General features: G+C 41.4%; 1 protein-coding gene across 1 annotated transcript in view; it reads right to left on the bottom strand.

Annotated features, from left to right (window-relative positions):
* Positions 1-15,830, bottom strand: part of syne3 (spectrin repeat containing, nuclear envelope family member 3) — a 50,605-nt gene that overhangs the window by 14,492 nt on the left and 20,283 nt on the right. The window contains exons 7-14 of the mRNA XM_034135180.1: positions 13,982-14,118; positions 13,132-13,306; positions 9,476-9,658; positions 8,110-8,253; positions 6,501-6,635; positions 4,710-4,871; positions 2,032-2,204; positions 821-1,247 (exon numbers count right to left, since the gene is read on the bottom strand). Of these exons, the coding sequence (XP_033991071.1) occupies positions 821-1,247; positions 2,032-2,204; positions 4,710-4,871; positions 6,501-6,635; positions 8,110-8,253; positions 9,476-9,658; positions 13,132-13,306; positions 13,982-14,118 (1,536 nt within the window). The remainder of the gene's footprint in view (positions 1-820; positions 1,248-2,031; positions 2,205-4,709; positions 4,872-6,500; positions 6,636-8,109; positions 8,254-9,475; positions 9,659-13,131; positions 13,307-13,981; positions 14,119-15,830) is intronic.

Raw genomic sequence — 15,830 nt, 5'->3', positions numbered from 1 at the left:
GGAGATATAGTGGTGAAAGGGCATGATAATAGGAGATATAGTGGTGAAAGGGGAGATATAGGAGATATAGTGGTGAAAGGGGCAGATATAGGAGATATAGTGGTGAAAGGGGGAGATATAGGAGATATAGTGGTGAAAGGGGCAGATATAGGAGATATAGTGGTGAAGGGGGAGATATAGGAGATATAGTGGTGAAAGGGGGAGATATAGGAGATATAGTGGTGAAAGGGGGAGATATAGGAGATATAGTGGTGAAAGGGGGAGATATAGGAGATATAGTGGTGAAAGGGGGAGATATAGGAGATATAGTGGTGAAAGGGGGAGATATAGGAGATGTCATATTGGCAGAAATGTCCCGCGGGCTCAGGAGTAGCAGCGGACCCTTCATATGGGCCAGCAGCTCTAACCACTGAACTATCTGGCTGCACCTGTAAAACATTTTTGACCTGGAAGATTTCTCAAAATGGATTTTTTATCAAAACAGGAAGTGATGAACAATGGAAGGCCTGAGCTGAAGGATCTACTTCAAATGAAGGATTATAAAATAACACGTTGTTTCATATTGAGTGGTAAAAAAGCTGACATGGAACATGCAACGTACCGTGGCCTAACCCATACACTAGTCTTGATGTTAGCTCCCAATGAATGTTGAAGCTAGCTTGATGGGGGTTTCCACTAGCCAGTGCCCCCCCATCCATTCACCTGCCTCTCAGTTTGAGCAGTGTCCTGGTCTAAGTGTCTCTTGGCTTCTGTTGTAAACTAGTGAACTTTCCAAGCTGTGTTTAAATAAAGGCAAAAGAGTGGCTTCACCATGGCTGACCTTTATGGTTAAAGCTGCCCCCCCTCTGTCTGCGGCCCCTGCTGATCCCTCACTGCCGGTGCTTCCATCAGGGGGGGGGTCTGTGGAGCCTTTCGGTCCTGCTCTGCTGTAAATGCTCCAGGCAGAAGAGTCCACGGTGTCCCCCAGGTCTCCTCTGTCCTCTCCTGTCCTGGGTGAGTTGAGAAGTGTGTTGTCTTGTGCAGTCAGGATGAGATGACCTTCACCGTGATGGCTCTGGATCAGCCCCCCCTCCACTGCTCCCCCCCGCCCTCCTGTCTCTCCCTCCAGGTTTACTCCTCTTCCAGACCCAAAGCTAGCCATGGCTCCCCCCCCCACTCCGAGCGGTGATGTGAGGGAGGGGTCTGCAGACGGACCTCCAACACTCCAAGAGGCAGAGTCTGTCTGTTGTCTGGAGCTGTTCAGCAACCTGGGGTGGGGGGGGGGGGGGGAAGAGATGTTATTTCATGACTGAGGGAGGTTCTTATTGCAGCATCAACTGGAAACTCAAATGGAGATGCTGGATCACTGGACCTGATTTGAACACCGAGGGGTTCACAAGGGAACACATCAAGTCTTTAACTGTACATTCAACATGTCCTGTCCCAATTCTTCCAGATAACAGGAACAGGTGATATTGAAGACACAAGAATATGAAACGCCTGGTGAAAATGTCAAATGTGTGAACTTTATGTGGTTTGTTTTGTGTTCTTTGTAATGCGTTTACAATTTAAAAGTAAAGAATAAAAAGAATGTCAAATGCCTAAAATTATTCTAAAGTTGTCCTTTTTTTAAATAATAATAATAATAATAAATGTAAGATATTTATTTCATAATGCTCTTTTACAGGTGCTCAAAAACACTGCAGAGACAAAAGATAAATTCATTTGAATCGAGCTAGAACAATTAACACAAGGTCAATTATCGCACATTAAAAGTCAGTCTAAAAATGTGAGTTTTACTGTTTAATGTGAGCCTAACTAAGCCTCGCCGCTTTATTTAGTGAGAGTTTTAGTCGGTACAGACCTGTTGAGCTTATTAATATCATGCTGAATCAATGAATTAAGATTCATATTTAATAATGCATTTCATTGGTGAGGTGTTGAACGTGCGTGTATTGTAACTAATGCCATATTTTGCAAAACAAAACAAAAAGATATTCTAGTATGTAAGTGTCTGCTAATCAGCGCACTAACACCCTATGTTCCAGGTACCTGTGTAGATTGAGGCTCATGTTGTACAGGGCCAGCCAGGACTCCCATTGGCGCTTGGTGTCCCGCAGGATGTGGACCCGCCCCTCCTCTGACGTCCTCTCCAGGACCCCCTGACCCTGGACCTCCATTTGCTGCAGCTGGAGCTCCTTCTCCGGGAACTCTCCCAGCGCTCTCTGTGACACATGAAGGACTTTAGTAAACACGTTGTTTTATCAGGTTTAAAACAGTACAAACAAGTCTTGGTAATTTAGGGTAATTAGGGTCCCATCCCTTCCTGAGTTTGTAGGTTTTTATAAACTTGTCTTATCTCTTTCCTCTATGCTCTCCTTGCCTGTATAATGTTCCTCTCCTTGCTTCCTTAACTCTTCTATCCCTATGTCCAATCCTATCCATCCATTGTAGTAAACAAACACTTTAATGAAGGTATTTCCTCAAATCTAGCACATATTTCACAATAAAAACCTTGTTAGAAAATAAAGGGATTATGTCCACTGACATGGCCGACTACATCTCAGTGTTGAAGGGTTGATTTTGATTCCTGTGGGAGTTCAGGCCTTCCTTTAGCTAAGGCTTTAGCGACACTCTATGATTGACTTTCTGTGGGTGTCATGTCCAGCTTTTCTTGGGCACATCTGTATTCCTCCACTACTCAGATAAGCAGTGACAGGGCTGCCATCCCATGCCGCTTTCTTTTTATTTCCCTTAGCCGGGGGCTTCAGAAAGTGACCACGTAGATGGTAATTGGCCACTTGAGACAGGGCAACAGACCAATTTGAAAGCAGGGGAGCTTGTGTTTCCTGGGGGGGCGTGCTGTGGATTTGCTGGAGGCGGCTGGTTTGATCCAGTCTGAGCCGCTCCATCTGCTGAGTGAACCTGAGGGCTGAGGGGTGTCAGCGCCACAGGCTTCACATACACTTCTCTAAGACCAGGTATTGTTGGAGGAGTTGGAGTAATGCAAAGGTGAAGGATATCAACCAGTGTGATAATGAACATCGTAAGGATAAAACATTCACTTAGGATTACCATTAAGAATGCTGGGGCCAACTCTTAAGATCACTACTGGTTGACAGAACAATACATCAGTCAATGATATGAAACTGATGACTTTATCCATCGTAACAACACCTGCAGGTCTGGAATTTCTCACTACAAGCAAAACAAAAAGTTCACAAGGCTCTCATGAACAAAGAAACATGTGTGCTAACTAAAGAGAGCTAGAACTAGAATACAACTGTCTCAATTCAGATGATTTACTTAGCACAGTACCATGTTGTGCACTGGAAACACTTATGCAGTGTGTGAATACTTAACTACTCAAACCAGCAAATGTAAGGGCAGAAGTGCACAATTTGAGACACAGCATAGAGTTAGAACAATGTATTGTTTTCATATGCTAAGCGATTCAACACATGTCTTCAGAGCAGGGATGTATAGTCCTCATTTATGTTAGCCCCAGGAAGATTGTTTTACCAGGTGAAATTGCAGACATGTGTAATGGAATGATAAGTATTGCATTTGTGTGTATAATCTGAACATTTCGTTTTGTTTTTCTTTAATGAATATTATAAAACAATGCAGCTGTTTATTATATATTTGTGTCAATCCTTTTTTAATAGCTTCAACGTCGTGTGTCCCAGAGACTCATAATCAAGGTAGAACAAACCTCTTTCTTTATAAGATTTAGTTGCTTTCCTATTTCAAATAGTGTTATTAAAATTCAGCGGTTTTCATTAAAGGTCCCATCATATGCTTTTCCGGTTATTACCCGTCCCCTTGTGTGTTATGAAGGTTGTTATGCATGTAAACGGTGTGCAGAGTGAAAACCCTGAAAGTACACCCTGTAGCGAGTAAAACTCTAACACAGAAAAGACCTGTCTATGCTGCCCCAGAACGCCTCGTTGGACATTTCTCTTTTTCTTCCTGGGTACAGTGACGTGCCCATACCCAAATGGACCAATCCGCGGAGCCGTTATGTTACGCCCGCGGAGCCGTTATGTTAAGTCCATGGATTGGTCCAAATGGACACGCGTGCCCACGCACGCCACGGAATGGTCCACGGCCAAGAAGCACGTACGAACTGCGCATGCGTGAGTGGCAATAACTCTCCTTACCAGCAGGCGGCGGTAGTGTGTATTCGTCAATCAAAAGAGGCAACAACCGGAAGACAGACTGCGTGATACACCGAGAGAAGAAGAACAGACTGCGTGATATAAACAAACAACAAATAGCGTGTGCGTTCCATTTTCACTCTACAGCGAGAAGCTCATGGGGCTTTCCCCAACCTGTGTCGAGAGCTGGAGTTAAATGAAATCTCAGATTTGCCTTCTTAATCGTTTGTTTGGGTACCTCACTTCCGTTTCGCTTCTCATGCACTGATTCGATAGCTGAACAGCCAATCAGAGTGATTTATTTTGCCGACTGCCTTTGGCCGACTGCCGAAAAGGCGTCGGCCCAGCTGAAAAGACCCGACGGTGCGGGACACACCAATCTGAGTAGGGTGTGTCGACGCTCATCGTCGGCCTGACGCCCACCGACGCCGATAATCGGCCTGGTGTGTCCGTGGCCGTGCCTTTAGGTTCTTTTTCAATTTGAAACAAAAAGTGTTATTCATTCAGAGAGGTGTTTTGTTAACACTAATGGACACACACACACACACACAGACACACACAGACACAAACCTCAGCTTCGTGCTGGCGGCCCTCGATGCTCCACTCTCCTGATTGGCTGTGGAAGGACTCCAGCTTCTGCTTCATGATCATCAGCCACTTCTCCATGTTCAGCAGGCTGTTGTGGAAGCTCTCGTGGTCTGAGATGCTCTCCTCACTCTCTGACACCTTCAGCTGCACAGAAACATCACTCAGTGGCAGAAAGAAACATTTTAAAGGTCTCCTATTATGCTATTTTTAGGCATATATTATGGGTCTCAGATATATACAAATATATAAAAAACATGTCTATGATGTGTTTTGCTCAAAATACCAAACAGATCACGCATTTTAGAAATCCCTCTGTCCCTTTATTGCAGCCCTGTTAGAGAATGGCTGATTCTAGGTCCTTAGCTTGAAAAAAGAAAAGAGGAGGGGGAGCTTGTGCCTGCTCAGAATTCTACGAGATACAGCTAAATGCTGCCGTGATTAAATGCCATATCATGTTCCAAACCACATCAAGGATGATTTCTGAAACAGTATGGAGCTCAAATGCTTTTTCTCTCTCAGGTTTACCACAAGGTGAGTTCCTTTTTATTTCCTGCTTCTTTACACATACTCTCTCCAGTACAGGTTAGCTCTGAGTGTTAGCGATGCTTGCTAATGTAAACAAAGACCATATTACGTCCAAAACACGTCGTGCATTGTTTCTGATAGCGAAGTTTCTTTCAAGTTTCCCATTGAAGGAATGTATGGTTGCAGAGAATAAATTGGTGTGTTTATTATCTCTGGCCTGTAAGGGCCTTTGAGCTTCAAAATAATTGGCTAACTTGCTCGGAGCTGAGAGCTGCAGTGTGCACAGTTAGGCTGTTCTCTCTGTGCTCTACCTCAACAACTTTTCTTCTTAAAATTTGCTTAAGGTGCGATATTTGCAACCAGTCAAAACGATCATCATTTATAATTTCATCCCAATGAGCAACCAATTACCCGTATTACACAGTCATTTGATGCATTATTCATATAAAAGACAATTCTGCAGCTTTAACCATGCGTGAAATGATTCAGAAATTACCGGTGCACATTTCTCAGACAATACTGCTATGAATGTTTAAGGTTGGGCCAATGTTTCTGTTTATTTTTGTATGGCTTTTTATTCCTCTTTTGATCGAGTGAGACACATAAAGCATGTCTGTCTCTCAGCCCTGCATCAGAATAGCTTGACAAATGACAAATAGCCTCTTTACCTGCAGTATAATTACCAACTCTCTGAGAAGATTTTTAGTACACAGTCAGTGGTTTGTGTTTGACTGTCTCATTGTATGCATTACCTGTCATTTTGTACCTTAGTCACCTTTTTTTACTTTCATTAAAATCACATGCAAAAAGGGTTACCAAAACAGCTTGTTTGTTACTGTTTAAGTAGGTTGGACTACTGTAAGGCTCTTTCTACAGGTCTTCCCAAAAAGACCATTTAAAAGCTGAAGCTAATTCAGAAGTATGCTGCCAGGAAAAGGAATAAATGAGAATGGTATCTGTGTTGTTGATCTGTAATATTACAGTGTTACGTTGATTTGTTTGTCCTTCTCGGACCATGCACTACACATTTCAGTGGTTTTGTGTTAGAAAAGAAAGCAACCAATCAGATCTTGTGTGTGTGTGTGTCTTCAGAAGGCCCAGTTGTGATAGACACGGTTCGCCACTGCTATATCATATATATATATATATATATGCTACATGTGTTGTGTGCCATGTTGTTAAAGCATGTTGAGCTGTCATGTGTATGGGGAGTGCTGTACAATAAAGCCTCACATGGCCCTCTCTCACCCGTGCTGCTGTGTGCAGATGTTTCCAGTCGGCATAGAGCCTCTCAAACTGGGTCCTGTTGCTTTGACTGGACGACACCAGAGTCTCCAGTGCCGTGAGCTGGGCCTCACAGTCCTCCAGGTCCTTCTGGATCACCTGGGGACACAAATACATTTTATTGAGCCTGAGTCTTCAGAGATTGTGCTGTTGAGGACGTCCTGTCTTAGACGCTGTGTCCCAGTGGCTACAAGACTTTTGTAAAATGTTTTTACTTCAACTTACGTTTATATAAGTATGTGCAGGACAGCACAGCATTTTTATCATTTGTCACACACATTTAGACAATGTCCCGCTTTGGATTGACAGTCGCCCGTTTTAACCTTGGCTTTTATCCAAGGATGTTTCGAAAGCAGAAGAGGGTTGTCACCATTAGCTGTGTCAAATGCCAATCAACAAAGGTATGTATTTACCATAGGTGTAGCCGGTGGAGGGCGATTCCCTCAGAGTTTTTTGTGACCTTTGACAGATTTGTTTTCAATCCCGCATTGAGGTGATTATGATTTGAAGCGACACTACATGCAAAACTCACAAAAAATGCCAGGCTCATAAAGAAAAATGTCTATGGATACATTCCTCCTGAAACCAAAAGAGGATAACCAAACAGACGTGGTAACAGCGGCTGAAATACAAAACGTTTACTGCACTGTAGAGCAATCCTAATCACACAGCTCGGCAGACTACGCTAAAATAGTAATCATTTTTTCAGACTCAGAGATTGCAAATAAATACGGAAATGTTTACGGATGATGGTTTGTTGGGAAAAAATCTATTCAAACCATATATATTTAATTCCTTCACTTTCATAGTTTGTGCAAACAATTAACCCATAGTCAAATGTGTTATTATATTTACAAGCTAATAGTGTCAATAGAAATGTTTATTTTTAAGGGTTAAATAGACAATATATTTAAATCTAAACTAGCTCTTATCATTGCAGTAACATGTCCCACGTTGTCCTGCACAAACATCCTCTTTGTCCCACATGTGGCTTGTTGGCACCTGGTCAGCCTTAGTGCACCTGGTCAGCCTTAGTGCAGCGGTCATAACAACCTAATTTCCCTCTGGGATTAATAAAGTGTTTTTGATTGATCTGATAACACACAACTATTCATTTTCATTTCAGGCAACTCATGTTTCCACATTGTGTCAGAGATATCTAATCACGTACGTTATCGCTGCAGGATCTCGAATAATAAATCAATCATTCTGACAACAATCAAAGCAAACAGTGTTCACAGTTATTAACTTACTCATGTTTCATTTGTCAACGTAAATCAATGGAAACCTACCTGAAGGAAGTAAAGCACATCACAGCCCACCCTAATAAATAGCTGTTGACTGAAACTGATATTAGTGAATGTAATAAATCAAAAAGCAATTTGTTTTCAATGGATCCAACTGTGTAAACATCTTTTCATCACACTCTTGGGTCTCGTTTTGTAAAAGGTGAAGCCTCCAATGCAGGAACACATGTTTTGCTGTGGTAATCTACTGTAACCATGGCGAGCGTCTTGTGTTCTAACAGAAGCGCTGGCTGTCTGAGACTGGGCCGGTCTTGGATTACTCTCACCATGAAGCGGTCCGCCTGGCTCTTCTTAGCCAGGATGTCGGGCTGCAGGCTGTCGGCCGCCACCAGCTGGTGCCGGAGAGCGGACAGCTTTGAGCGGAGCGACTCATAGGCGGCACCAAAGTCCTTGGTTCTGGAGATTAAGCCCTGAGAGTTGAAGAAATGAGAATTGAGCGTATTGTATTCAGCCTGGATTGGTCATTGTATTTTCCTCCTCCATGATGAGATGAAGCCTGCACAGAGAGGGTCAGTCTTCTAGTTTACAGTCAGTCATCCAGTGGTGGAAGAAGTATTCAGATGCTTTACTTGAGTAAAAGTACCAATACATTATTATCAAAATACTTCATTACAGGTTAAAGTCCTGCATTCAAAATCTTACTTAAGTAAAACAACAAAAGTATTATCAGCATAATGTACTTGAAGTATAAAAAAAAAGTAATCATTGTGCAGAAAAATTCCTTTTATGTGTGTATGTGCAATTATATATGTGACATTTCTAGATAAAATAAGTAGCATTTTACTGCTATAGACAAACAAAGATCTGATTTACTTTTTGTAAAACATTTAAAACTAGTTACATTTTTAACTTAAGTACAGTACTTGAGTAAAAGTACTTAATTACTTCCCACCTCTGGCTTCATCACATGTTAAACCACTATTTTGACTTGCAGGGATAACAATAACCAGGAGGTGTTTACTGAGCTTGTGTACGCGAGTGTGTTTCATTCCTTTAGCAATGGGAATGACAAAGACATATGGAATGTGTGGAACTACAGGGGTGCAGAGTTATTTCAGATCTACCGGCAGCCCGTCTGATGGGTAGACGTCACCTCTGTAGGAATTTTTAACTGACACTGTGTGGCGAGAGGTGGCTGCTAAAGAACACATCCACACAATTGATAATCACACTAATAATACACTGTTACATACATCTGTTTTGTCTTCATATATACACTTTGCTATATTAGACAGCATGTATTCTATTCTATTTCCTTTTACATTCCATTTGATCCTTTTCTTCTTTATATGCAAATGTTTTCCTACTCCTGCAACTTCATTGAACAAGTATGTGTTTTGCACTATTTCATGTCTTTTACTTTTATGTTAAGTATATTGTATGTTGCATTGTTGGAGGAGCCTGAGACTTAAGTTTTCCTATGACAAAAGAAGCCTTTTTTCTCTCCTTAAGGGAGCAGTGTGGAGTCTGATGAATGTCCTCAAGTGAGTTAGCATAGGCTGTGTCTAAAGACTACAAATTCAAGAGTGGTGCAGGAATGATCATTGTGTTATGTTCTTCCTGCCTGAAGGATACCTTGAGTTTCCTCCATGGTGTGGACAGTACACATGAATGTTAGAGGTGTGTGTGTACCTGCAGCCGGCTCTCCCTGCTCAGCAGCTGGGCGTGCAGCAGCTCTCGGTTCCTGACGGCAGCAGTGAGCTCTCCCTGCAGCCCGTCAGCTCTCTCAGGACCGAACACAGAGTCCAGCAGCCCCCCCTTCACCTGCAGCAGGCTGAGACGCTCCTGCAGCTGGCCACTGTCCCGCAGCAGGCGCTACCACAGAGACACAATCAGCATACACACACCACCCTGCAATGCAGTAACACTACCTACCTGCACTATATACTTCCCTTTTGCTTTTTTTGAAATGCTCTTTAATTCTGTTTTTCAAGTTTATACAATCATTGACAATACTTATCAATATTCTATTTTAGCCTTCTGTCATTTACAATGAAAGCACACATCAAGGACTCAAAAATGCTATAAAATAAAGTATGAACATGAACAAGGTTATGGGGGTGTACCTTTATGATATTCAAACAAGGGGGGCTTAGAAAAAACAATAATAAAAAGACAAAAAAAATCCACCCTGGACAAATGGAGCTCAGCGCAAGTTCAACCAGGAAGACCGTCTCTACTCATTCATGTATTTCTATTCCCATGTTACTACTCTCTCTCCTCTCAATAAGTGACCGGGGGCGTCACTCTTCAGCTTAACCAATCACTTCGCTCTATTCCCAAGAGCCTATCATAGCACTCTGTCAAACCTTTTAAATCTGCTCTTCCCCCTCTGACAGCTCTCATTCCAGGTGAATCGGCGCAACCCTCCTCCACCCCTTATCACCTCCTGTCCCTCTGAATCCAGGGTCAAGCTAAACCCCTCCTCTTCAGACCGACCCAACTATCCATTCACCACCACCAGTGTCTAGACCCCAGGGGGGTTTCATCGGATTGGTTCTACCTTCCCGAATGATACTTCCTGCACAACGGGGCCTAATCGCCAAAATTACCATTGCATTCATTTGTGCATCTGCGCAATAAATATGTATTATTACATCAAAACCGTCTCTCTGATTGAAATAATGGTCGTACTGGTGCAACATACATTATCCATCTTTTCAATCGTTGCAATCTCAAGGCAAAGGTATCCTCTCATACTTCCCTTTTTCAATTAGATTTGTGCACTGGTTGCCACTTACCAACCTAAAACTGCAGCAACATTGTTGTGAAATAACATAATTGTGCAATATATATATATATATATATATATTTAAATTGTATTCAATTGTGTGTCTGAGGTAGATTCATTTAATCATATTGTGATAATATTAATGCACTTACTTTAATTTTATAATCAAATCCACATAGTTACTCTTTGGTCTTTGATACACTTAAGTCAGGGTTCATACACTTTTTCACCAATGATTTTCAATGACTTTTCCATGACTTCTCCATGACCTTTACCTCATTTTCCATGACCAAAAAAATGACTCTTTCTCAGCGGTACCACTGAAAATGGTTTATTTTAACATGGAACAGGAAAATAAGGTCTGCATATGAAACATGTTGTGCCTATCTAAAACAAATCAAATAGGCTTACTAGCTTCTACACGCTAACGCAAGTCAAATCTCTCACCAGCAAAATATCTCGACAGTTAAATGCCATTTTACATTTCATTACTATACGATACAGTATTTATTATCATTATAGTATTACTATTTCGGCGATTAGATAAAATATAAATTATATTTGATGCAACTTTAGTTATATTTCCATGACTTTTCCAAAGCTTTGGGAAAGATATTGTTTTCTATAACTTTTCCAGGGCCTGAATTAGCATTTTGAATTTCCATGACTTTTCCAGGTTTTTAATGACCGTAAGAACCCTGTTAAGTATTGTTTTGTGATGCTGCATTGATTTTTCATTTTAAAACACAATCTGATATTAATAGTTTACATAAGTGCTGCACGATTTAGAAATCATTACGTATTTCAAATCATTTTGACTGATATTGCATTTGCAAAAAGATTCTGCACAGTGGAGGGACTGATCATTATTGAAGCATTATTCTCATTACAATTGAAAAAGATGTTAAAATGATCATGATGTGATATTAAAAAGACGATTCCTTACCAAAGAAATGTGTTTTGTTTATTCAGTATACTAGGATTTGTCTTTTTCCCCAAAATGATAAACATATGTATTGCCTAGCATAGTTGAGAAATACATACAATTAGTGTTTACTAATTGACCCCTTTACTCGTCACATCATGACGTAATGCCAGATTCTTTCCAATACACAGACTTCAGAAAATGTCTCCATACTGAATGTCAAACTGAACTTCATAGAGATTTGTAACGTGCTGCGATAGTGAAGCTACTCTAACACAAGCTTTGAACTTGATTTTACTGTTGACTGGAAGTCGGATGGATCTGAATCCATTTGATCTTTTTTCCAAAGGGTGAACAGGTATGTGCATCAGGGGAAAGCAGGGATATTATTTCTGACCTGCCACCCCCCGCTGCTTCTGTTTCCTTTTAGCTTTAGCTTGGGGACCCTTGGAGACACACAGCATCCTGACAGTGGGATTGACATTGTTCATCCCCACTGTTGTATGTCATGTGTAACAGTAGAGACAGGAAGCTTTGGGAGGAGGCTGAACATGTTTCTGACTTTACTCTCTGGTGGAATCCAGAGCACTAACATGGAGCTGAAAACTCATTCAAAACACACTAAGAAGCCTAATAGATTAGCATTAGTGATAGTGATGTTCAGCCTTCTCTGTCTGGTAGCAAACTCTCACAGTTTCATAAAATATGTTTATGACAGAAAATGAAAGATGAGTGGCAACCCCTGGCATGGAGCGGTGTTCTGGTAAACATTTCTGATTTGTAATTAGGATCGCAGTGTGAACAGACGATGTGTTCACTTTCACAACAGAACTGTTGAACTTGTATTAACTCTGGTGTGTTTGCCTGTTTGATTTACTCCGCATGGTTCTGTTTGTAATAACCGCCTGAACCAAAAACAGACCTGAATATGGATTTATGATAGCATTTGTTCAAATTTGTATTGTGATTTTCCTGTACTATAATTGTTCTTCTATAATTAGGTTAGGTAGTACTTTCCCTGTATTTCTATTCGGTGTGTATGTGTATTGTATTCACCAAACACTAAGGAGAATAGAAAAGCCACTTCATTAATTGTTATGTCTGGGAATAATGTTAATGTTGGCTAGACAGTTTGTATAATCTTTGCATTTCATTTAAATAAATACCACTGTTTTGTAGTTTTGTATTTATTTATGCTTAAGGATAATGCTACGGTTTGTTATTGTTTACGACGGGGATTCATACCATAAAGAAGGTTTCAGTGCAACCGTGGATGGTTAAACGTTTTTGATCGTGTTAACGTGCTAACGGGCTAACGTGTTATTGTGATAATAACCTGTAAAGGTTTCAGTCTAGTTGTGTACTGTCTTTACTGAATGCAGTGTTATAGTTTGGTTTTATCACGTTGGTAGTGGACCGTGCAAGATCCAATGTGGACTTGGACTCTGTGAATTACTTTCAATAAACCTTCTGTGACACCGTGGCCTAAGAACGACCACACAATTATCAAAAATATACAAATAAAAAAGGGATGATTCTCTGTAAGTCAATTACTATGATGGCCACCTCTCACATTTGATACATTACAGTTAGAAATAATTAAATATGGCCACTTTAAGGAAATGTGTTTACCTCTATGTTCTGGACCATCATGGCGTTGTTGGAGAAGTCAGTAACCTCAGCCGAGTTCTCCAGAACCTGGAACACCATGTGGCTCCACTGAGCGAACACCAGCAGAGGGTCCTGCAGGATGTTCCTCAGCCCCGACTCGGACTCTGAACACAGCCTGGTGGCTCTGCTCTTCACACTGCAACGTGAGCAAACAGCACACTTACAACAGAGAACAGGGACCGATACTGGAGACACATTTTGACTGGATTTGACCCAAGTACTCCTTGTTATCATTATCAAGTAGGAAGTAGTTCTTAGTTGATAAGATTTCCTAATAGTTTGTTTTTTTCATTTTATAGACCTTTGTTTATATTGGCTTGTGGTCTTCTTTACTGACACTCACTGTTAATATCAGAAAGGCACCCTTTTTCAACTGGGTCTTAGTTTAATCAACTTTGAAAGCATCATTATTTAGTTTTCAATAGTTGCAAATCACACAGGGAGTAGTCCAGCTTGGAAAATTGCATACAGAATTTTTTTTCATTTAGGAAACAAAAATAAAACGAATGCACACACACCGTTTGCCATCTGAAGCAATTTGGTAAACGACCACACTACTTCATAGCCACAGTCCCCCGCATAAATTACTTATAAATTGTATTTATTTCGTCAGCAGAGGAATTCAATTCAAATTGACTTTGCCAGGTATCAACTACATGTATTCAAATCCTTGATGTCTGAGCCTGTTTACTGATAATTCACGTTCACACATTGCAAAACAATCCTAAAGTTAGTGGCACACTGTAACATAAACAAGTAACTTTTTACTTTCAGGTTTTTTTTAAACAGCTAGAGACTTCCTGTCACAAACCTCTGATGTTCTTTGACAACAGCCAGGACATCATGAGAAAGGTGGCGTGAGTCCTCTGAGAACCTGAACAGCTCTTTGAGCTGAGCCTTCAGTAGTTCCACCTGGGACTCCTCCCCTGCCAGAGTGTTCCTCACCCCCTGCAGGAGACACAGGAACACCAGCAGCGTGAGCTCCAGATAACAGGATGCTGTGATAATGTTAGCACAGACACCAGTCGTACACTCGTAGTTCAGGCGTTGTGTATTCCATTAAACACCATGTGAACATCTATTAATTCAGACCATTAAACATCAAAGAAGTGCTGATTCTCTGTCTGTTACTTTAGATGAAAATAAGGAGCCCCTCCCCACGCCCCTCTGAGAGATATTTGATTAAAAAGAACTCAATGGTGCTCTAGGAGGTTCAGGTGATAAGGGGGGGGGGGGGGGGGGGGGGGGGGGTTACCTTGGTTGGTGATTGGCTAATGGTTACACAAGACAAAACATCTTTCTGACATCATCACGTGGCCAAAATCTGATCAGCTCATTTTCAGACAGGTTTCTATATAAATGGATCAGGACAAAAAGAGAGAGAATCTTTGTTCCTGAAACTTTCAGAATCTCTTTACACAGAGGGGACACATGTTGATGAAGAAGAGACATGAAGAAGAGGGGACACATGTTGATGTAGAAGAGACATGAAGAAGAGGGGACACATGTTGATGTAGAAGAGACATGAAGAAGAGGGGACACATGTTGATGAAGAAGAGACATGAAGAAGAGGGGACACATGTTGATGTAGAAGAGACATGAAGAAGAGGGGACACATGTTGATGTAGAAGAGACATGAAGAAGAGGGGACACATGTTGATGTAGAAGAGACATGAAGAAGAGGGGACACATGTTGATGTAGAAGAGACATGAAGAAGAGGGGACACATGTTGATGTAGAAGAGACATGAAGAAGAGGGGACACATGTTGATGTTGAAGAGACATGAAGAAGAGGGGACACATGTTGATGTAGAAGAGACATGAAGAAGAGGGGACACATGTTGATGTAGAAGAGACATGAAGAAGAGGGGACACATGTTTATGTAGAAGAGACATGAAGAAGAGGGGACACATGTTGATGTAGAAGAGACATGAAGAAGAGGGGACACATGTTGATGTAGAAGAGACATGAAGAAGAGGGGACACATGTTGATGTAGAAGAGACATGAAGAAGAGGGGACACATGTTGATGTAGAAGAGACATGAAGAAGAGGGGACACATGTTGATGTAGAAGAGACATGAAGAAGAGGGGACACATGTTGATGTAGAAGAGACATGAAGAAGAGGGGACACATGTTGATGTTGAAGAGACATGAAGAAGAGGGGACACATGTTGATGTAGAAGAGACATGAAGAAGAGGGGACACATGTTGATGTAGAAGAGACATGAAGAAGAGGGGACACATGTTGATGTAGAAGAGACATGAAGAAGAGGGGACACATGTTGATGTTGAAGAGACATGAAGAAGAGGGGACACATGTTGATGTAGAAGAGACATGAAGAAGAGGGGACACATGTTGATGTAGAAGAGACATGAAGAAGAGGGGACACATGTTGATGTAGAAGAGACATGAAGAAGAGGGGACACATGTTGATGTAGAAGAGACATGAAGAAGAGGGGACACATGTTGATGAAGAAGAGACATGAAGAAGAGGGGACACATGTTGATGAAGAAGAGACATGAAGAAGAGGGGACACATGTTGATGTAGAAGAGACATGAAGAAGAGGGGACACATGTTGATGTAGAAGAGACATGAAGAAGAGGGGACACATGTTGATGTAGAAGAGACATGAAGAAGAGGGGACACATGTTGAT

This window comes from Trematomus bernacchii, unplaced genomic scaffold, assembly GCF_902827165.1.
Source record: "Trematomus bernacchii unplaced genomic scaffold, fTreBer1.1, whole genome shotgun sequence".
NCBI classification, from domain to species: Eukaryota; Metazoa; Chordata; class Actinopteri; order Perciformes; family Nototheniidae; genus Trematomus; species Trematomus bernacchii.
Note: the sequence above shows the minus strand (reverse complement) of the source record. Positions and strands in the feature narration are given on the sequence as shown.